The following is a 21509-nucleotide window of genomic DNA, read 5'->3' as shown; positions in this document are numbered from 1 at the left end:
AGAAAAGCAAATGTTAAGCCAAAATAGCATAAGAAAGCAGACGATGAAACGTATTTGGCTAAAACCTTTTTTCAACATTTCAAGAGTTTCAAAATTGCGTAAAAAGAATTTTTAATGGAATCACAATAATTTTTAATAAAATGGCCCAAGTAAAAGCGATAAAAGAACACGCGGACAGTCGGCAATATTACAAATATCATGTTTCTGTCCGTTTATGCAGTTCATCGGAAGTTTCTCAATGCAGATTCCAACAGTTTGATGAAAAAGCCGAAAATTGGAAGTGAACATTGAATTATAAAATACTTGACAACAGTAGTTTCAATTATACTTTCGCTAAAACTGCCCTAGGAGACGTAAAATGCAAATTTTACTTCGAACATTGCACTGTTGTTTGTTAAAAACAACAACGCGTTATGAAATGCATTTTAAAATTTGATTTTAAACATATTTTCACAATTCAGTTGCAATCAAAAAATTCAGAAAAAAACATTGCAGTTCGTTATTGAAAATGTTTCATCTTCATTTATTTCATCCTGTTATTATTATTATTATTCGAAAAGTCGCTTTTCAAATAAAATTTGTTGCTGCAAAGAATTATGCAAATTTCAACTGAGATTCGTAAGTACAAAATTTTTGCTTTTTTATTGGAAATAGTTTTCGTACGATTTATTGACATTGTATATTTTTTGAAACAAAATCAATTTGCTTGTAAAGTCAATTAAAAGTGAATGAATTACAAAGAGAAAGCGATGCGAAAATTGGTTTCTAAAACAGTATGCAATAGTGTCGTAAATAAATTTTTAAACTGCAGGAAAAAATTATTTTTAAAAAACGTAATTAATTAATTTTTGATGATTAACTTTTTTCATCCATTTTTCAAATGAAATTTAGTAATTTTTTCATGTACAGTATAAGGTAAGAAATTTAATAATAAAGTTAGTGCTTCAGTCGTTTCTTTCCGAAATCGCGGAATCTGTTCTCCAGACTGTCATGATTGGTCAGTTCTTGTGCGATCATCGCCACTATATAAACGAACTCACGGAGAGGATATTTTCATTTGCACCTGTGAGATGCGAATGGGGTGGCTGCCCGACCGGTTGTTGAATCGTCTTTCCCGAGCAAAGCTGATCGTAAGTTGAAGCGAGCAGTATGCACGGATGGTGATATTGTTTTCAACGCAGTCAGGTAGGTGGGACATTTATTTGAAAAAAAACCACTATTCTTCTTATTTTATGGTTTTAGTTATTTTTTTATTAAGTTTTTCAATTTGGTGAAATAATTGTATTTTTTTTCTTCCTTTTTCTCGAAGCTTACAAGGTGCACTTTGTCCACTTTAGCATTATTTCACATTTTCTCAGGTTCAAATTTACTTGGCTCGACGTCAGTAATGCAAATTTTTTATAATAGTGTATAGTCGAGTCCGAGTGAAATTTTTGCATTCGTTCGCCGAATGCAAGAAAGTATGCAGTGGAAAATATTTTTCAATAAGCAATTTTTTTATTGTTGAAAAAGAAAAAAAAATGTAGAAACCATCATCCATCCGCTTGAAAATTTTCAATTTTCCAACACTTCAGAAGACACGTAATCGTCGTCCGTACAGAAGGCGGATGTGATTGTCTATCGGACGCCAATCGGCTCGTTTGTTCCTTGTTTCTCAATGTTCGCCCACGTTCAACGTTGTCCACAGTGTTTTATATTTCTTATCAGCGTTGGTTGTTCTTCGCGCAGACTAGTTTTCTCACTTTCTCTCTTTCTTTTTCTCTCTTTTTATTCATTTCAATTTTTCTTTTTGCAATTCAATTTAGTCAACTATAATATAGTATATAATCGATACTTAAAATACAAACCGGTAAGAATTCGAAAAATATTTTTGTTAAACAATTTTCATTCGCTGTTGTTATTTTTCAACACGCATTTGGAAAAATAAGAAAAAAAATTTATTGTTTTATTTAACGAAAAGGGGAGAATTGATTTTGATCAAAAGCAAATTTTTGTTTTCTTTTTCTACCATGACTGAAGAAAATTTTTACTTCATTTCATCGAATTTGAAACCAATTGAACTGAACTGAACTGAACTGAACTGCTATTGGTGCAGGGAAAATTAATTTGAAAATTAGCATAATGGCGAGAAGAATAACAATTGCTGTTTTTCGAAAATTTTCACAGGCGACGGTTTAATTTTTACTTTTTTCATTCAGCGAACCTTTCACTAATCGTCATCCCAATCGGTTATTTAAGAATTGGACGGCGAATTAGTGGAAGGTTCGTTGATGGCTTTCATTCACCAGCTCGAATTGTGCATATCTATCTATCTATCTCACTTCATTCACCACGCACTGCACCGTAATAATCCGAAAATATAAACCATTCTACTTTGCAACATATTTTTAAAAATTAATATTTTTAGCATTTTCAAAAAATAAAATGGAAAGAACTTCTGACTGTTCGAATTCGACGTATTAATTTTTTACCAACAGCAGCCCAGGTTTTTTGCTTGTTTGAACCGGAACCTCCACTGACATCTGCGCCAATGAGAATTGAAAATTGGACGGATGCTCAGTGGATGTTCCGACTTTAGACGATCGTACTTGTAAATATTTTTTATTTTTATTTTTTGCAACAACACTAATATTCATCTTTTCACAATTCATCCGTGAAATGTAAGTTTTTTCTTTTTTTATTTTTTAAGTCAAAAATGCTTGCATTTTTTTTTACTTTTAATTCAGTTTTAATTGCTCTGCCTTCATTTTAATATGAATATCTACTTTTTTTACACTGAATTTTCATTTATTAGCTATTTTATCTAGTCGAGTGTGTTTTAAATTCTATTTATTTACAAGCAGTCGAAATAGTTGCAAAACGATTATGAAATTTGCATTTTCCATTGCTTATCAGTTGAGATTGTGTTTGACGTTCTGGTCATTCTATTTCGTCTTGTCCGAGTGCTCAAATGCGGCGCATTATTTTGGTAAGTGAATTAATAAAATTGGCTTGAATAACAATTGTACTTAGCAATGGCACGATCAGTTTTGCAAGAGTATTTAAATTTTGCCGTTAGTTTCAAGAAAAGCAGTTCGCCAGCAGAAGAAAGTGATCATCATTTCAGCACTTGAAATGTTGATGGGCGATTGTTTTTCCGAGATACTGAAGAAGTTTCAATCTCGGTTCTAACCGGCGATTTGGGATCCAACCAAGTCTCAGAAACAGTTTGTTTGCGGCACTTAGTGTCTGGAAAAAATAAATTTCCCCACATGCGCATATTTTGGTTTCATAAACATGTTGGCAACAATGGAAATCAGCTTTTTCAAAAGTCCAACAAAAAGCGGTACTTGTTCTTTATAGTCAGGAAGGAGAACTTGTGCGCATCATCAGTATGCTCTTTAAAGGCAAACAATCAATCAACACTACCATTTGGCAATTTTTAAACTGCTGCAATTTAGTGGAAACGACCACATGCAAATGGCATCCGATTCTTTTGATGCTTCGCCGCAGCAACACATTTGCCCACTTTGCACAACTTTTGAAGCAATTTTTGCCAAACTACGTATTCTTCTTCAATGGCCCCAGCCTGGTGGATATTCAGCTAATATGATGCTTTCGTGTAATTTCTTTTCTTTTAACGTATGGAAAGATATGGCCATTTTGCAAAGCCATCATTCCATTATCGCCTATCACTGAAGACGCTTCTATCAGTGTATTTGTATCGGCAGAATTACGAGTAAGTAAAATATTTTTTCCACATTACCGATCTGTATAATTTTTGAATAGACATCTTCATAATCACTATGTATATCAGATAAAAAATTATCAATGCTAATCGATGTTTAACAATGGTTCAGTATAATTTTTTGGTATTTTTTTTGATAAGTTGAAATTAGTTATTACTTCAATTTACCTGATATTCAAATTCTGACAGTAAGAATCAGTTAATTACTTCAGAAATAATTAGCACCAAAATTTTGAAACACTATTTCAACATATCAATTTATTTTGAACAATCTGATGTTGATATGAATTTGGTATGTATATGTTTGCAAAGTGAATATTATTAACAGAAAAGTTAGCATTACTATTAACAGTAGTAATAATAATTATGAAGCAAGGTTACCAATGAATAACAAACATTCTCTCTATTCAATTTTTATATTTCAAATTTTAAACAATTCGTATTAAGCAGCGGTGACCGCTTCATTTGCATTTTTCGAGTCGTTCAACTCTTCATCAGTTTCTAGAAATGCATTCCAATTTATTGGCCAATGTTTTGCTAATATCACAATGCCGGAAATTAGGTAAAAAACTGAAACTGTACCATGTAGTATACCATAAACATTAAACTGAAAACGTTATAACTGAATTATAAATTAGCGTTTTTGTAAAAAAAATAAATAAATTACCTGCGATGATATATCCAATGCAAATCCGTTGCTATCGGCAACAATTAAAGTGAGAACAGTTTGCAATAGCAGTGCAATAAATGTATTTGAGCCAAAAGCTAAAGCGTGATATCGCTTTGGTGCGTGTGTAGCGATCAGATATCTAAAGCAGTGTAATAATAAAATCAATTACAGGAAAAAATATTCATAAAAAATGAAACTTACGTGCAAACAGTAATACTAGTTTGATAAAGAAGGCAATATAAGATGTATAAAATGTACGCGATGGTCATTTGTAAAGTTTGACTCAAGGTGATTAAAAATATCGCTTGAACAATGGAAATCATAAAAAGATACATGTCGCCAATCAATGCCCAATTGAGATGCACGTATTGCACAGCGAAAGCTACGCCTGCACCTAAAAGTAGAACAAAATGATTTATAGTGCGTTATCACATTTGAAATTGAGGTAGCGGAGTGAAATTATTGCTTGCCTAACAACGCATTAACAGCTTCGGTTATTCCATTATAAATAGTTGAATTGTCATTTTTATCTTGCAACTTTGACCAAAGAAGTTGAATATAATTGACAACTTGCAAATAGCCGCAGGTGGAAATTGCCCAAAAGATTGACCATTTAATAACAAAAATTGAATGATAGCATTTTTTCAGTCGATAAAATAGCACTGTGAGAAAGTGGATACTAAATTTGGTATCGTTTTCGGTTCGTCGATGCATGGTTCTAGGCTTCAGCCACACTTTTCTCAACAAGCAAATGAAAAGCACGAGTAGAACTGTTGCAACCGAAGCAGTCAAGGAAACATACGCATGAACGGTATAATCGGTGACACCAAACCATAAAAACAGCTAAATCATTTTCCAATAGTCAAATTGAAAATTATTTTAACAGAAATGAATATTTCCTCACCTGACCAATCACATAACTTATACACATACCAAGCAGAGTGACTGCTCTCATGATGCTGATGATTTTTTGAAATTTTTTCAGATCACCGACAACAAAGAACAAAAATGACATGGACGAGATATCGCAGGCTGTTGTTAAACCGTACGCTATTTCCATTAGCTGCAAACAAGCGACAGTTGTACCATAGATCATCGCCAGCATCGTGCAAAGTTGACCGAATGTTCCAATGATGACAAATGTGAAATGGTGCACATTGTCAGATAATAGAAGAACTGGAAGAAGCAGAGCCATATAGGAATATGTCCAGACGGGATAAACTTGATGATTGAGAGTGTCGTCAGTGAAATTTCTGGCCGATGATGTGAGGTAAGTATTCATAAATGGCAAAATTGGTCGAAACTCTTTTAAAAAACCAGAAAATATCAAAAGAAATATCACAAGTTTTGCGCTGTCAACTTTCATGGCAGGCCAATGCATATTTTTTTTGTTTAATTCTAAAAAAAGGTGAGAAAAAAAATTTTTTTTTTTTTAAATTACAAACCTCAACATTCGACGACTATATTAACTGATGATAAAATGATAATAAATGAATTATAATAGTGATAATAATACGTTTCGCGAACATTAAAATTTCGCATGAACGGCCGGCCGTTGAATAAAGTGCAGTTGCCAAAATGTGAGCAACAATCTTCTGCCTCAATAATCTGCAAGTAAGTGCGAACGATGCGAAGTGTCGTTGTGATCGAAAAAAGATATCTGACGCCATAATTCATAAGCAGAATTCATTTTTTTGACAACAATGAATAAAAAAATTTCAAGGCGATTGGAAAATGACGAAAATTGTGACCAAAAGTAGTGGCGAGTGTACGTACACCTGTGTTCGAAGTGAAAATTACTCTCCAAACTGGCAAAGCATATTGCGAGCAGGACAAACTACTGATAGCTTCGACTAGTTCTGCCGATAAAAGCCAAATTTGTTTAAGCATAAATAAAACAGGCCTGATAAATTACCACTGACGTATTGGCAAAATGAACAACAGCCGCATTTGTGAGAGCATTCGCATCTTCTTCACTTGAATGAAAAGCAACTCGCATTGAATGTGTAACACTTTTGCTTTTTTTTCCACCACCTATGTTCATTGTCATTCATTTTTCTACAGTTGCTTGTGTGATATTAGAAGTAATAATGAAAATTATCCCTATTATTCAAATACTGTGCAAAGCAAATTCAAGTTTATTTAAAAAGTGCAAATATTTTACTATAAATTGAATAAATAATAAATTAAAAAATATTTGAAAAATAAAATTCATCTTTTACATAACAGCAGGCAATAAGTTTCTTCGCAGAAATTAATTAATTAATGCACACTTAGTTACGCATGGGCTAGAATGTGATGTGAAAAACAAGTACAAAAGCTTTTTTGCAAAATATAAAAGCAATTTCCATGACGAATACGGCAAATTTATCTTCATAAAATCAAGCATCCATATCTTACTGTATAACTTGTATTTAATTGTACTTGAAAATCGACGAAAGCAGTGTAGGTGCAAAAGTAGACGTGTATAGTTCTATCGTGCGAATGATTGATTGATCATGTTCATTGGATCATTGAAGGAAGAAGCTTCATGTTAAATATTGAAATTGCCTGTGTGAAAAATCAGCTCAATACAATACGTGTTGAAAAACTGCAAATTTTTTAACGAACAATGGATGAATAGTGGAAAGATTAAAAAAATGCACCGTATGCAGCTTTTAGAATAAAAGAAAGACAAGTAAGAAATTAGAACAGAAATTACTGTTTCTGATGAATTATTTTTCTAACGTTGTACATCTGCTTCACCGAAAACTCAGATTAAGATAAATAAATTGAAAGTCAATGAAACTGTGACGTCACATGACTGGAATAACTAAAATTAAACGTACCACACCCTTATTTCGTTTTTTAAATATTTTTTAAAATCTATTACAAATTCTATGACAACAATAAAGGAAATTCATTTTTCAAATTTTTACAATTGAAATATTAGAAGTGAATTTCTGTATTTTTGCAATTTAAACGCGACATTTTCCCTTTAGTAGCAACGTGAATAACTTTTGAATATATAAATAGAATAATATAAAAACTACAGTATTTATAAGATTATACTTACTTTCTACTTAAAGAAGTTAATATATACATAGACATGTGTGTACGTGATATGAATAACAGATGCCACAAGTGAAATTAATTTCAATTTTAATTGGAAACGATTACTTTTCCAATTAATCAGTTCCATTTCTTTCACTCGTTGTACCTGCAAATAATATTTTACAGAAAATTTCCTTAACCTTATGTGGCTGTACTGGTGAAATTTTGATGTATAAGTGTATTATTTTGTTTGACGATTTTATTATTCTTATTCAACGTATTTCCGAGTAAACATTTATTTTCAGAAGTTTTATTGATTTTATTTATGCATGTTTATCATTCTGGACACTTTAGAGGCTTCTTTTTCATTTTCGATTAGATTTTAGATATTTTAAATGTTAAAGAACTGAAATATATTTATTGATTTAAATGGAACAGTTTCATTTTTTGCATTGTTAACAGTTTAATGTTAAATAAGTTTCTCTTTGCAATTTCAACAGATTCTCATGAATAATAGCTTAGTATGTGTGGGCGTTTTATAGTTCTGTTTTATAATTTATGTTAGTACTTATTTATTGTATTTCCTCTGCTAATTCGGAACAATTTTAAAATATTTTATAAATAACTTTGAGTGGTGATGAATTTCTTTACAGAATTTTAATTTTACATTTCAAGAGTGCAACAGATAAATGGAAATTTTTTCCGTTTAATTAATATTCTTGTAATAATTTTACAATATCAGTAATAGTAATGCAGTTAACTTTTCAATAATACCTGAACATTGAAATTTGTTATTATTCTACGTTAGCAGTTTTTCTTTTGTATAATGGCCTTTGTGGTGGAGTGAACTGATTTTTTATTTGTAAATTTTATTCAATTATGTTTTTGTTCTATAATTATTTGATGAAAAGTTTCAACTAGTGAATTGAATGGCTGTTTTATTGAATGGTGTTTTATTTTTGAATAATAAATTGAATTTTCAATGAAAAATTGTTTTCTCAAACTTATTGTATTTGTATTTTCTTTTTGAAATTTCTCTGTTCTGATACAGTTTTTGTACTGAGTAAGTTGCTCGATTCGCTTTGAACGTTATTACATTTTTGTATGTTTGATATTTATGAAGGTAATTTGATCGAGATAATTTTAATTTCCTGTTAAATGGTCAGGGTAGGTAAATTGTTTTCTTGTAATTGACGAGTATGTTTATTATTTGATCAATGGTTTTGAATGATTGTCGTTTTGTTTTTAACACGCCATGACCGATTTGTGGTATATTGTAGCGGAAATTCAGGTACTGTTCATGGAAGGCGATAGTGAAAGCGATATTGAACAGTACTGGGAAAGTGAAAATGATGGCAATTCAAATGGCAGTGATGACAGTGATGATTTTGTGATGCCAGTTGCTGATAATGCGAATGACAGTCGAGAAGAGGAATATCAGCAGTTGGAAGTGTTGACAACCGGTGATGTGTCGAACTACATGCAGAGCATAGTGCGCCAGATTACTTCTATACTGCAGCTGCCGGAAGTGACCATTCGAATGTTGTTGAATCATTTTCACTGGGACAAGGAGAAATTGATGGAACGCTTTTACGACTCTCCTGACCCGCACAAACTGTTCGAAGAAGCTGGCATTGCGGATCCAAGGGTAACCGACACCCCGAAGTCGGACAAGCCTGGAACATCAGTGACCACCGGTAGTTCGGACAAGCTGATGTGCGAAATTTGCTTGCACACTTTCACTTACTTTGGCATGATCGGTTTACAGTGCAAACATTTCTACTGTACTCGCTGTTGGACACAGTATTTGACTTCGAAAATTATGGATGAGGGTGTCAGTCAGGGAATAAAATGCGCGGGATTTCCGTGCAACGTACTGGTCGACGACAGCACGATCATGAAGCTGGTGCGCGAAGAGCGCGTCAGGGCTAGGTACAATTATTTGATCGTGAAAACGTTCATCGAATGCAGCCGGACGTTCCGCTGGTGTCCCGCCCCGAACTGCGAATACGTGATCCGGGTTTTCAACCTCGACGTCAGGAAGGTGAAGTGCAAATGTGGATATTTGTTCTGCTTCGACTGTGGCGAAGAATGGCACGATCCGATCAGTTGCGAGATGCTTGCCAAATGGTTGAAAAAGTGCACAGACGACAACGAAACTTCCAATTGGCTGGCAGCCAACACCAAAGAATGCCCGAAATGCCACGTCGTGATACACAAAGACGGCGGCTGTAATCACATGACCTGCCGGAATGTGTGCTGCAAAAATGAATTCTGCTGGGTTTGTCTGGGACCTTGGGAACCGCACGGCTCTTCTTGGTACTCTTGCAACCGTTACGACGACGAGGCGGCCAAGGCGGCCCGGAACGCCCAAGAAATATCCCGGTCCGATTTGCAACGCTACGTCCACTTTTACAAGCGTTTCAGCAATCATACGCTCAGTTTGAAATTGGAGAAAAAGTTGTACAATTCGGTAAAAGTGAAAATGAACGAAATGCAAATGCAGAACATGTCCTGGGTGGAGGTGCAATTTTTGCGCAAGGCGGTCGACGTACTCTGCGACTGCCGACGCACATTGAAGCACACCTATGCTTTTGCATTTTATTTAGAAAAAAACAACCAATCGATCATATTTGAAGACAATCAGAACGATTTGGAACTCGCCACTGAACAGTTGAGCGAATTTTTGGAACAAGACCTCGCTTCGACAAATTTCTCTTCACTCAAACAATTGGTCCAAGACAAATACAGGTAATTGTTCAATTCTTTATTATTTTTTCTCTTGTTCACATATAGAATATTTTGTTTACTCATTTATTTATTCTTTTTTTGTGTAATTTAATTGTTGCTTTTTCTTTTCCTGATTTTCTTTTGAAAATCTGAAGATACTGTGAGAATCGACGAAAAGCATTGTTAAATCATTGCCAAGAAGGAAATGAGAAGAATTGGTGGGTATTTAATGACTGATTTTGTACAACGTTTTTCCACTGCTCTTCTTTCTCTGCTCTTCTTCTTCCCTTCCCCTCCCCTCCCTCCCCTCCCCCTCATCTTCTTCCTTCTTCACCAATAATCATTATCGTAATGTATATGTATATTAATTTTATTTTCTTTATAATTTCATTTTTCTTGCATTTGTGTGCAAGTTTCTGGAACTTTTTTCTTTAGGGTCGTTTTCACAAACATCCGGTCTCACATTGAAGCGCATTTGCGCTTTTATTATCGTTATTTCATTTTTAAACATTTGCTGAAATTTTACTTTCATTTGTTGTGCAACTGCAAAAATTTTTACACTTTTAATAAATGACAACAAACATTTGTGCGCTTCGTTTAATCGACAATTGTGGAATTTATTTATTCAACCTGTAACCTTGATATGGAGCTTCTCGTCATTGTCACTGTTGTTGTCGTCCTTTTCTACAGTAAGTGTTTGTTGTTTTTTGAACTTGAAAATCTTGAAATTATACTTCAATTAGTATTTTCAATTATAGTTGATATTTTTCTTTTACATTTCAACGACATTGCACAAATTTAATAACATTCATGTTGCACAATCAATTAATTGTATTTTAATCTGAACACTGCACATATTAATAAATGATCAAAATTAAAAAGGATAAGTCTGTTGAAGTGATAGATGCATTTATTTTCTTGCACAGATAATATTTTGAACAGTTTCCACTTGCATTGCAAGAGAGAGGGAGGGGATGGGGGGGGGGTTAGTTTTACTTTGTTTTTGTTTGGTTGGTTGTTGTAGAAGCACCGTTTGTTGTTGGACTTGATGTGAACGCGTGAAGCGAGACTGTTTTCTATTTTTTTATCTTTTAATGAAAATTAATCTTTTCAAGTGTCCATTCAAAGATAAGCGTTGATTCTGGGGATCATTATTTCCGCTGGTCGGTTCAACGCGAGCGAGCTGGAACTTTTTTGCTTATAACGATCTGTCCAAAGGGGGCTTGGCGTACCTCTGGAAATGGTGCCAACCGAAGGGGCAGAGAGTTGACTAAACGGCAGATGACCAAATTGATCTTTCGATTTGTTGGCACGCAGTTTGAATAGCAGGTAAATGACAGCCGCGCCCATGAACAGAAATAAAACTGTGAAAAAGCCGACAGAGATCAAGAATAAAAAGTAAGCATTAGGCGGCGATTGGCAGTCTTCGAATCCGGGCGGTGGTTCGGCGATCACTGTACGTACACAGAGTTGATTGTACAGAAAAGATGATGGAGAAGAAGAGAAAAATTACCTTCGGATGTTTGTATTTCGTCCAGAACTGTTAAGTAACTGCTGACGGCTACTTGTTGGTTTGATTCGGCTTTTTCCAAATTCAAGCCGCGTATTCGGCGTTGACCGCGAGGATAGTTGCTCCGACGTAGACGATGTCGAAGAATTTCCGGTGTTATGGATTTGTTTTTCACTTTTGGAAAGCATGTCTGAAAGGGAATAAGAAAAATCATGCATGAAAAATATTCAACTGATCTGTGTGTGTGATGTGATGTGATGTGATGTTTTCAATAAGATACTTTTGCACAAGATTCTTGTTCAAGGCAAACTTCGACGGTACAATGCGCGTAGACGGTCGGCTTTTCACCGAAGCGGAACGCTTGAAATTTCGTGTAATAAATTTCTTCGTTGACATCTTTCACAGGTTCCACAATTTCTCCAAGCTCGTCCACGGGACAACTGTAGTGGAATAATGAATTATTGAAAATGAATAATATGTGGAATTGGTGGCTTTTTTCTTCTCTTACTCAGATTGGATGAATGTGAGTGTTTTCGCGTCAGGCTCTTCCATGCGATCCCTGTCGGAAAAAACGCAATGCTTTGGATTGATCGCTTTGTAAGCGTCTGAAAAGTATGTTTGTATTAGTTGTTGTTTTTTTTTGAAAAGTTTTTTTTTTAATATATTAATTTCAATTACTGTCCGGATCCAACATCAGATAGAGGCCAACTTGATCGCCGAAACGTGCAGCACGCATTGGTTTTCCAGACGGGTCTCGGAACAGCAGTTGTACTTTTGGTTTCGGTTTTCCTCCAGTACTGGCGATCACTTCGTGACCACTGAAATTTTCATATAATAAAAAAAAATTATTTTTTTATTAATGAAAATAACAACAACGACAACAACAACAACAACATTATTTCTATTAATTAACAATGAAGCAGATTGCAAGTGAGTTCAACCTTGATATATGTAAGTTTATCAAGGTCAGAAAGCGTGAAAATTTTTGTCACATCTGTCTAGAGTGCAATTATTTTTCAAACTCACTTTGCTACGTCACTCATGCGTATAGCTTCAACACGCTTTGTGTAGATGCAAAAAACGTGATGTATGCGGATTGGTTTCGAATGTGCGAATGATGCATGATCTTCAATTGCAATGCTTGTTTCGGCAGTTTGATGATTCGGTTCCTAAATAAATCAAGATCATTAATAATCATAATAATAATAATGATTATAAGTATGATTACCAAATCCGTCAGTTGAACAGAACATACAGGACCGTAGGGTATGGTAAAGTTGAGATGATAGGTGCTGTTGTCTGGTGATTTTAGGAAAAGACCACAAGGTGTACGTTCTTTGTGCCCATAGACATACACTACTGGGCGTGCAGCTGAATCTCGACGCCATTGAATTACATCAGGATCGGATTTGTTTAGCACAACAATCATGGAACGTGAATTGCACGACACTTCTTCAACTGAAAAATACAAATATATTGGTTGAAAGTAAAACGTGATGAAATAATATATTAATCAAAGAAACAAATTATCAGCAGAGTATTTATTGCGCATACAGTTCAATAGAGAACGATTGTATTGAAATTTAAAAATAATCATTTCTGTGCTTTTATCATTAGTGTGCAGTTGCTTTTCCACAAATGCTTCAGTAGATTTGAAGAGGCTTTTTTTCATCAAAATGTGCTGTTTTCTCATCAGATAAAAATGCATTATTATTTGATCAATGTTTGGTTCGATCAATGGTTTTTTTTATTCAAAGAAGATTATATATAATACAATAAGAAGGTTTGCTTACCGAATCCGCTTGGTGTGGTTGTCCAGGTAACGCTAACAAAAGTACACAAAAACAACAGTGCAGATGTACAAGTAAGCATTTCAAACTCGGTAAAATACAACAATACTTTATCAAAAGCTGAATTTTTTTGGCTGAAAACATAAGTAAAAAAACATTGCATATTTTGTTGGATTAAAAAAATTTTTTCTTACATAATATGCAAAGTTATAATTTCAATTGAATGAAGAGATTTTCAAATTTCTGTCTTCTTCTTCTTCTTTGCTTTGCTGTTTTCTTACGTTATTCGATATTGTTTTCTTGTTGTTGTTGTTGTTGTTTGCTTTAAACAGTAAATAGCCAGTTTGATTTTTGAGCCGACTGCACGACAAGCACAACGCAGGAAATTGATTATGAAGCAACAGTGGGCTTTTTTCTCTCCGTTTGGCGGTTAGTTGAAGCGCCTGGCCATCAGGTGAACGATTATCACGCTGACCAGGTGCCGTATGGCCGGCGCCGGTCACCTCGGGCAGCTAATTACACATAACCAGCATATTATTGAAACCGCCGGCCTGCACGCCGGATGTCCGTAGTCAATTCAATGCACAACCTGACAGGTGGCTTGTTGCCGATTTATTTTCTTTTTCAAACTATCCAATCATGTATTCTGTCGTGTTTTACATCACCGTTCAATCAATCACTCGTTAATTTAATTTAATTCAATGAAGCTTTTTATTCAATGAAACTTTACCATCGTGATAATTGGTATTGTTTCAATTGGACCCGATTAATGGACCGACTGAACTTTGTTGGGAGGTTGCCTCTTCAACGACGACACTGATGATGATAATGATAATGATGATCAAAGAAAAGTCTAGTTTATTTATTTTAATTTTATTGTTTTTTTTATTTACAAATCGGATTAATTCGACTTCAGAATCAGTTCTTGGTTCTTCGTGTGTTTACTGTAATTTAAAAGAAAACCAAGTACAGAACCCTTGGTAGGTGTATAATTTTTCTTATATTTTTTTTGGCAAATTTAATGTTGCAATCGCTTTGCCATACCGGATGTTGAGTAGTTCGCATTTTCAGCTGAAGAGCTTATTTTGAAAATTTCAACGTCTCGTTTCTCTTTTCTGGACGAATTTGTCTTCTGCTCGTTGTTGTGTCGGCAATCGTTTTCCTGCAACATGAACAATCGACTCTCGTGCTACATTACCAAGAATATAGATATATATGTTAATTATGTTTTGTCCACTAACCCACTGGTTGCAGTTTTCGTAACAAGCTTCGACGTGTCCTTTGTAATAAACGCGTTTCGTTTCAGGAAAAGCGAAAAATACTATTCTTGATCTTTTCGTTTGCTTGTTGACGGGGACAAATTTGCCCACGAGACTCGGTTGAATGTTGCATCTGAAATGTATATTTTGCATAATTATCTTTCCTATATTTGCTTTTGCTTGTTTGCTTTACCCGTGTTGGTTGAAGAGAATTAGATCGTTGCCTTCCCGCAGGTCAGTTGCGATGAAGTCGACAATGCGAAAGTCGTCCGGAATTCGGTGAGCTAGAATTGGTGAAAAGTTTTATTCACAATTTGACAAATTCGTATTTTTCCAAAATCACCCCCGTCAGAATTGTATTCCACCTCCAGATATCCAGTGTCACCAGCTTGAACGTTCTTTACTGGTCTGTAATTTTTGTCAACGATGGTAAGTTTGAACGGATGCGTATTTTCATTCACATTTTTTCCTTTGATGTTGAAAATTTTCTGATCATTTCTGAACGAAAAAAATGAACATTAAAATATAATTTGTAAAGAAAAAGGAAAATCTCTATCTGACAGTGGATTGGGCGGCGCCAGTACGCGTAGTTTGACGTTCAATTTTGAATTTTCCTCTTGTGCGTTGGATTTGCACATCAAATTCACTCTTCGGTCGTATTTGTGATTTTCCCCTGTTTCGTAGGTTCTGCTGAACGCGACCATGTTCTGATAAGTTTTGCTTTGCTGAAATAGTAGGAATATTTTATTCACGTGATATGTTGACTTTTATTTGTGCAGTTTATTCCAGCTAACCGAATCGTTGTTGTCTGTGGCGCATTTTTCGTAGGGTATTTCTAAGGACGCGGTCCAAGAATTTCTCAACGTTGTTTTACTGTTCTTGTTGGACTCTTGCAACGAGTACAGCTTGCCTTCGTCGATCATTTTCAAACTTGTCATGTAAATGTGCATCGACTTTAATTTGCAAGTCATTTTTACTAAAATTTAAAATTTGAAATTCAATTTATCCAACTGCAAAATTGATGCTCACGTTCGATGCAATTCTCCAAACGACCCAACACTACATTATCATAAACATTTGTGTGATGGAACAACTGTTGTTGTTGTTGTTGCGGTTCTAAATCCACTCCAGTATGGCTCAAGTGACAAACTTTCAGTCTCGGATTGAACATGTAAGCAGAGCATAGATGTTTTTTCGAAGTTAAGCAAAGCTTTTTGCATTGTTCAGTGCTTTCTATGTTTGGTGTTCGTTCGTCGTACAAAATTGGAATTCCATAGTGAGTTGTTTCTTCAAATTGACAAGTCACTCGATTTCGTGGAACTCCTGAAATTTAAAATAACAAAACAATAATGAATATGCAAAATTTACAAGTGCAACATTTGCCTGGCTTGAAGCAGCTATTTTCATAAATGGTCGTTTGATGGGCATCGGTGAAAAAACGATTTGCTTTGTGCACCACTTGGTGGTTGATCGAAAGCAGAGAGCACTGTTTGGTCGGTTTGTGGTATTGAACCGCTCTGCAGATGTGATTCAACTTTATACATTCGGCTAGGCATTCTTCCGCAGAATATCCAGTTAGCATGTTGATGTTGAACAGTGATGAGCCGATGGCTTGCTTGTTGGCTATTCGTTGAAAATGCCAACTGCCTTCACAATCAGCGAATGCGTTTGCTAGAAAATACACAAACATATCGTCATCGTAATTCATATTCACAAGATATTTTGTTTCAATTCAATATTAACTTGTTTGACGAATTGGCAAGCAAAGCTTTTCGGCAGAATAAAGAGAGCTTGAATTTCTGTTCATTTGTTCATTCCACGGGTAGTCTTTGTTAAGTGCTTCGAAAAGTGTGCACAGCGGAGGTCGATTTGTATTTTGATGTGTTAAACTAATCGCTCGGCACTGATTAGCCATACTGTTGCATAAATGTATGCAGTCATCGAGTGAATTAGCTGCACTTATTCTCAATATTGCTCCACTACTGTATGTGCCTCCATTTATTACGAAGATGCTTTTGCCCCGGCATTCATAAGCTAAAGTAAATCATTCATCATCATCAATTATCATATTGTAAATTCAGTAGCATTGAATTATTTTAATTTTTCAGTAAGTAACCAATTTAATCCGTAATAAAACTAACTATAATCTGAATTCTTTTTTTTTCAAATTTTAAGATATTTATTTGGTAGCATTTTTATTGTTTGCTTTATTGTTGTAACTTTATTTATGAAAATTTATGGCCAAAGAAGTGATGCAACCAACAGCTGCGGAAGATTAAAATTAGTCTTTAACGTCTACTGAAGTTGGTTAAATTCATGTTGCATCCAAATGTACATGATTTGTAATTTATTAATTATTACAACTGCTGTTACTGAACACGATTTGCTCATTGAAAATGAAATCTGCTTATAGGAATATAAGTTTCATGAAAAACATTGTCAATATCAGTGGAGAACAATTATTCATATAATAGTTATAATTGTAATATCATTACTTACACTTTGCCGTATTTAAACATGACAAAAATACAACGAAAAAAAGACCAAATGTACTATATGTGGCCATACGAGAATTGTTTGATGCACAACAGAAGTAGCGTTGTATGAAATTTATTCAGAATTTGATATTCAGTTTTAATAAGCAAATTTTACCACTTATTAATAGCAAGAGTAAGGAAAAGACAAATATATTTGGAAAAAAATAAAATAGACGTGAACGACCAGATGACAATTAGATTGTCACTGGTACGCCCAACGTCACAGTTGTGGCACACAGATTTGTCCTTGTGGAGCTGTTTATTATGCATAAAAGCTCATGAGGCAAATTACGCAACGTAAACAGGCATCATCAATTAGAGGTCATCAGCCTTTATCATCAAAAGCGAACTCTACCTCCCATTACACTCATTTTAAGTAAAAGAGGCGAATAACCTTTTGTATTGATTGCTCATATTTATTTCTACAGTAGAGAATTTCTACTTGGTTCTGTTCAAATTATACATTTTATTACGCGTGTATTTTTGGAAAGTTTAATGAAATTATCCTCCACATTCATCTCGTTTAAATTGTATTGGTGTAATTTTGTAATGTTTCAAATCAAAAAAAAAATTTTTAAAGTTAAGTGCGTATTATTTTTTTAATGTGTACATGCATACCATTTAAATATAATTGTTTGCATTGCAAATTTCTTTAAAGTTATTTTGTAATAATGTGCTGCTTCAGTGGGCCATACATTTTAAAATCGAATCAGAAATAATCCATTTTCTAAATTGCACTTGAATTCGTTGCATATACTGCGCAACGTTGGATAGTTTTCGAAAAAAATATCTTATCCTTACCACTTATTTTGCGAAGTATTGTACAAAATTAAGAAAATTGCAAAATCAAACAGCAAGTAATATTCAAATTTTGATTGATAAATGAAAATCTGTGTGATTGCCATCTGAGTTGTCTATTTTTACTGCGGTCAAAAGTATAAAATTGTCAATACATAAAACTGTAATAGATTGAAAAATATTTCTCCTAGAACAATATAAATATGTTGTGTAAATACCAATATTTACTAGATATATTTCAATTTTCAATTATATTCATTCGTCAAATTTTCAGGAAACTGTATTAAAAGAAACTTTTTACGTACAATTATTTTTAAAATTGAAGAAATTTGATCCTGTGATAATAGCATGTGCAATATATGTTTTGATAACATTCATAAATCTAAACAACTTTCCTTAATTTATTACAGTTAACATATTTGAAAGTATTTTCAGTCTTTGATGTTTTTTCAACAGCTTAAAAATTGTTTGATCATTATAAATTATATTACTGATTTTGCAGTGCAGAGGACAGACAAGGAAGACCAATGCATACAAGAGAAAAAACAGCACATTTTCCAAACATAAAATGTTCAGAATATTTAAAGCAAAACATTTAAGAACTCATTTTAAAAGCAGTTAACATGATTGTGAATTTCAAAATAAACTACTTAATGCACAAACGTAATTTGTTAAGGCTTGTTCATAGTCCTATTTGTATGAGAAACAAATTTAGTATTACAACTGTACAATGGAATGGAAGCACAGAAGTCATCCATTGCTGGTCACAAACACTACATCCCGTTAGTAAGTGGCTTGAATTTCACAGGAAAGGAATTTAAAGATTGCTTTTAAAACGTGAGCATGACAGATCTAACCAATATTCAAGCTTTCGGGATGCGTCCTAAATCAGATCAGAAATTCATCTCATATCTGTGGGGTGCATCATGCTCACGATAATATGATAGTATAATAATAATTATGACGATAGTATAATTATTAAAATTGCTGCTTCACAAAAGCGCAAAGTGATGACGTGTTTTTTAATCAATGGGAGCATTCTTTTATTAGACCTGAAGGTTGCATTACGTGCATTAGCATGTACAATCAGATGTATCATTTCTTGATAGGAAAGAATTCCCATTGATTACGTTGCCAAAAAGAACTAATAGTATTCATTTGTTATCAGATTATTTGAACAAAGATACAGATAGTAGCAGTTCAAAAACTTTTAAATGACAGCGCCTTTTGATTTTTTTTCCACTTTCCTGTTTATCTTAATTTTCAGCTATCAGATAGACGTGCTTTGTAGATATACAAAATGGATTAATTGCTTTTTCAGGCACTGACCGTTGAATTGATGGAAGCATTTTGTTTCATTCTAGATGTTTCATTTTTTCTGAAGCAAACAACGCACTGACATGAAAATTTTGCTGAATGAAGAAGCACGGTCTGATAGGATTATGATCGGAAAAATCTGAATGTAATAATAATGATGAGCAGTGGAATGCAGCACGGCAAAAGAATATTTTCTTGGGTAAGTAACTTATTGATTGTTATTGTAATAATGCGCTGTTTCAATCGAATAAATGTAATTTGTTATGTCGAAAGATTGACTGAAGTGCATGAAGAATATTTTCAAACAAAGGCGAACTTCAAACAATGCTTTTGGAAAAATCTCTTATGAAAGAACAATAAATATACATAATCATTGTATACTTTTTGATCAGATAATTTGTCTTCTACGAACTGATCCAGATATTTTTTGTAGTGCAGCGTTTATTTGATTTAGATGATGAAATTCAACGGCGCAAAACATTGAAGACAGCTTCTTCACTGAATAGGAGAAAACATCTCTAGACTATATATATGCTTTGCCGATCTCATAATAATGAGGTAACAATAAAATCAGAATATTATTTATTATGATGATTGTGTCTGGATAGACATCGATCAGGCATTCGAACAATTGCTGTTCAAAATCTATTTATTCTGAATTTATTTATTTTCAAATATTAATAAAATTTCAGTTGATATGTGTGCTATTGTAATAACTGTTACAATGAAAATAGAAACATTTTGCACATCTTGAGAGATTCTTTTGGTGTAGATATATGGACATGTGCATTGAATTTTGCATCGAACTATATTCATAACAGGAAGTTCTATGTTCTTAATATTTCCCGGTCAATATTCAATCTACCTAGTAAAAATCAGTCAGTTTCTGGGAAAATTATTTCTCCAAGTTTTTGTAAAATTCATTATTATCAGCCTTTATTGTTTTTGAACAATGAAAACTTTTTTCGAAAAATTTCAATTACTTGCAATGCAATTCGTATTTTGTTCTGGGGCCTTCGTTATTCGTGTTTAGTTTCATTTCGATGAAAGTTAACAATCAAATTTTAAGAAGTTCATTTGGTCATAGTCAGTGATCTTCCACTGATGGTTCATTAGTGTTTAATTTATGCATAATAAACTTTGCTGTTCAGTCAAGTTTAACAGAGATTTCTTTTTATTTTATTTTTTTAATGGATGTATCATCAAAACCTTCTAAATCAGAAAACTCAAAAATTGATGAATTTATTTTGTCAGATGAGCATGCTCAGTATCTAACTGTATAATAATATTGAGTCTTCAGGCGCCATGCTAGCTTAGCGTCACGCCATTCAAAAATATGTGCATTTACACGTCAGCAAACTAAATTTATAATAATCTGATGGTGAACTATGCCGACGTCATTCTGCTGAAAGCACTTTGTGCCATTTAAATCCATGAGCGATTTCCTATATAAATATATATAAAGCGCTGTTTATTATGAGCGGGTCAAATACTCGCTCTCTATACTGCGCTAGGTAGTTTGCTGATTATTCATGAGTTGCTTCTACAAATTCGTTGTGAATGTTCTGCAGAAAATACGCCAAACCCCAAACCTGTGGAAACTTTTACGGCGATATGTCTTCATCAGATCTCATCATCAACGTCCCTGCTGTCAGGTATGAATTCTTATATACTTGCTGTTTAGTTTTATTTTTTATTCTTTTCTAACACTGTCTGTAAAACATTGCGCTTTTTGCTACCTTTCATAGTAATTTTTTCGATTTTTGTGAATTCTGAAAGTATTTTTATCTGTAATGACATTTAGCAAGCAATCGACTTTTTGCTAGTTCTTTTTTGCATTCATATAAATGGAAAGTAAGAAATTATCCCATGACGTAAAAGTAAAACCTGTAGCGCACTTTTCCACATATAATGGACGATTTTTCATTTTGAACCGTTTCCAAATCAAAGTGATAACTTTGAAAGCACTTTCACAGTAGATGAAACATCTGATATATTCATTTTGAAAATATTAAACTTTTTTTACACAACTCTAATGAAAAAAGAATACAAATTGAAATTTTTATATGTGAAAATATTAAGTGTAATGAACGCTTGATGTCCTAGGTTATTTATTTGAAGTTCATGTAACGGATGTT

At 33.7% G+C, this 21509-nt stretch overlaps 4 protein-coding genes across 4 annotated transcripts; 2 read left to right on the top strand and 2 right to left on the bottom strand.

Annotated features, from left to right (window-relative positions):
- The first annotated feature begins 140 nt into the window (after nucleotides 1-140).
- Tsp_03990 (conserved hypothetical protein) lies at nucleotides 141-2347 on the top strand. Its single transcript, XM_003374754.1, is given in 5 exon segments — nucleotides 141-253; nucleotides 941-1130; nucleotides 1142-1185; nucleotides 1575-1708; nucleotides 2199-2347. 5 exon segments carry the CDS (start codon nucleotides 141-143, stop codon nucleotides 2345-2347), a joined length of 630 nt encoding a protein of 209 aa, XP_003374802.1.
- A 1822-nt stretch (nucleotides 2348-4169) lies between these two features.
- Tsp_03989 (thiamine transporter 2) lies at nucleotides 4170-5778 on the bottom strand. The gene is made up of 4 exons (XM_003374753.1): nucleotides 5302-5778; nucleotides 4873-5240; nucleotides 4395-4536; nucleotides 4170-4334 (listed from the first exon to the last, which is right to left on the bottom strand). The coding sequence occupies exons 1-4, from the start codon at nucleotides 5776-5778 to the stop codon at nucleotides 4170-4172; spliced, it is 1152 nt and encodes a 383-aa protein (XP_003374801.1).
- Nucleotides 5779-8685: 2907 nt separating this feature from the next.
- On the top strand, nucleotides 8686-10397 carry Tsp_03988 (protein ariadne-1). The gene is made up of 2 exons (XM_003374752.1): nucleotides 8686-10181; nucleotides 10316-10397. The coding sequence occupies exons 1-2, from the start codon at nucleotides 8686-8688 to the stop codon at nucleotides 10395-10397; spliced, it is 1578 nt and encodes a 525-aa protein (XP_003374800.1).
- Nucleotides 10398-11282: 885 nt separating this feature from the next.
- Tsp_03987 (protein dyf-8) lies at nucleotides 11283-16634 on the bottom strand. Its single transcript, XM_003374751.1, has 15 exons — nucleotides 16463-16634; nucleotides 16262-16390; nucleotides 15749-16024; nucleotides 15514-15695; nucleotides 15281-15444; nucleotides 15063-15217; nucleotides 14913-15003; nucleotides 14702-14852; nucleotides 14505-14649; nucleotides 13464-13580; nucleotides 12926-13128; nucleotides 12697-12839; nucleotides 11951-12110; nucleotides 11674-11860; nucleotides 11283-11614 (listed from the first exon to the last, which is right to left on the bottom strand). The coding sequence occupies exons 1-15, from the start codon at nucleotides 16632-16634 to the stop codon at nucleotides 11283-11285; spliced, it is 2607 nt and encodes an 868-aa protein (XP_003374799.1).
- Nucleotides 16635-21509: the final 4875 nt, after the last annotated feature.

Source organism: Trichinella spiralis, assembly GCF_000181795.1.
Source record: "Trichinella spiralis strain ISS 195 chromosome Unknown Scfld5, whole genome shotgun sequence".
Taxonomy (NCBI): domain Eukaryota; kingdom Metazoa; phylum Nematoda; class Enoplea; order Trichinellida; family Trichinellidae; genus Trichinella; species Trichinella spiralis.
This window is presented reverse-complemented; position numbering and strand designations above follow the sequence as displayed.

What these genes read in the sequence shown, in the direction of transcription:
- Tsp_03987 (XM_003374751.1), bottom strand. Translation starts at nt 16,634, where the DNA reads ATGGCTAATCAGTGCCGAGCGATTAGTTTAACACATCAAAATACAAAT. An exon ending in GGAATACAATTCTGACGGGG is followed by an intron (nt 15,004 to 15,062) that starts GTGATTTTGGAA and finishes CACCAATTCTAG; the next exon opens with CTCACCGAATTCCGGACGAC. An exon ending in AACAAGAATCTTGTGCAAAA is followed by an intron (nt 11,861 to 11,950) that starts GTATCTTATTGA and finishes ATTCCCTTTCAG; the next exon opens with ACATGCTTTCCAAAAGTGAA.
- Tsp_03988 (XM_003374752.1), top strand. Translation starts at nt 8,686, where the DNA reads ATGACCGATTTGTGGTATATTGTAGCGGAAATTCAGGTACTGTTCATG. An exon ending in TTGGTCCAAGACAAATACAG is followed by an intron (nt 10,182 to 10,315) that starts GTAATTGTTCAA and finishes GAAAATCTGAAG; the next exon opens with ATACTGTGAGAATCGACGAA.
- Tsp_03990 (XM_003374754.1), top strand. Translation starts at nt 141, where the DNA reads ATGGCCCAAGTAAAAGCGATAAAAGAACACGCGGACAGTCGGCAATAT. An exon ending in TCTCAATGCAGATTCCAACA is followed by an intron (nt 254 to 940) that starts GTTTGATGAAAA and finishes TAATAAAGTTAG; the next exon opens with TGCTTCAGTCGTTTCTTTCC. An exon ending in GTTTTATATTTCTTATCAGC is followed by an intron (nt 1,709 to 2,198) that starts GTTGGTTGTTCT and finishes TTTTTCATTCAG; the next exon opens with CGAACCTTTCACTAATCGTC.
- Tsp_03989 (XM_003374753.1), bottom strand. Translation starts at nt 5,778, where the DNA reads ATGCATTGGCCTGCCATGAAAGTTGACAGCGCAAAACTTGTGATATTT. An exon ending in ACCGAAGCTGTTAATGCGTT is followed by an intron (nt 4,537 to 4,872) that starts GTTAGGCAAGCA and finishes ACACTGCTTTAG; the next exon opens with ATATCTGATCGCTACACACG. An exon ending in CATTGGATATATCATCGCAG is followed by an intron (nt 4,335 to 4,394) that starts GTAATTTATTTA and finishes TAACGTTTTCAG; the next exon opens with TTTAATGTTTATGGTATACT.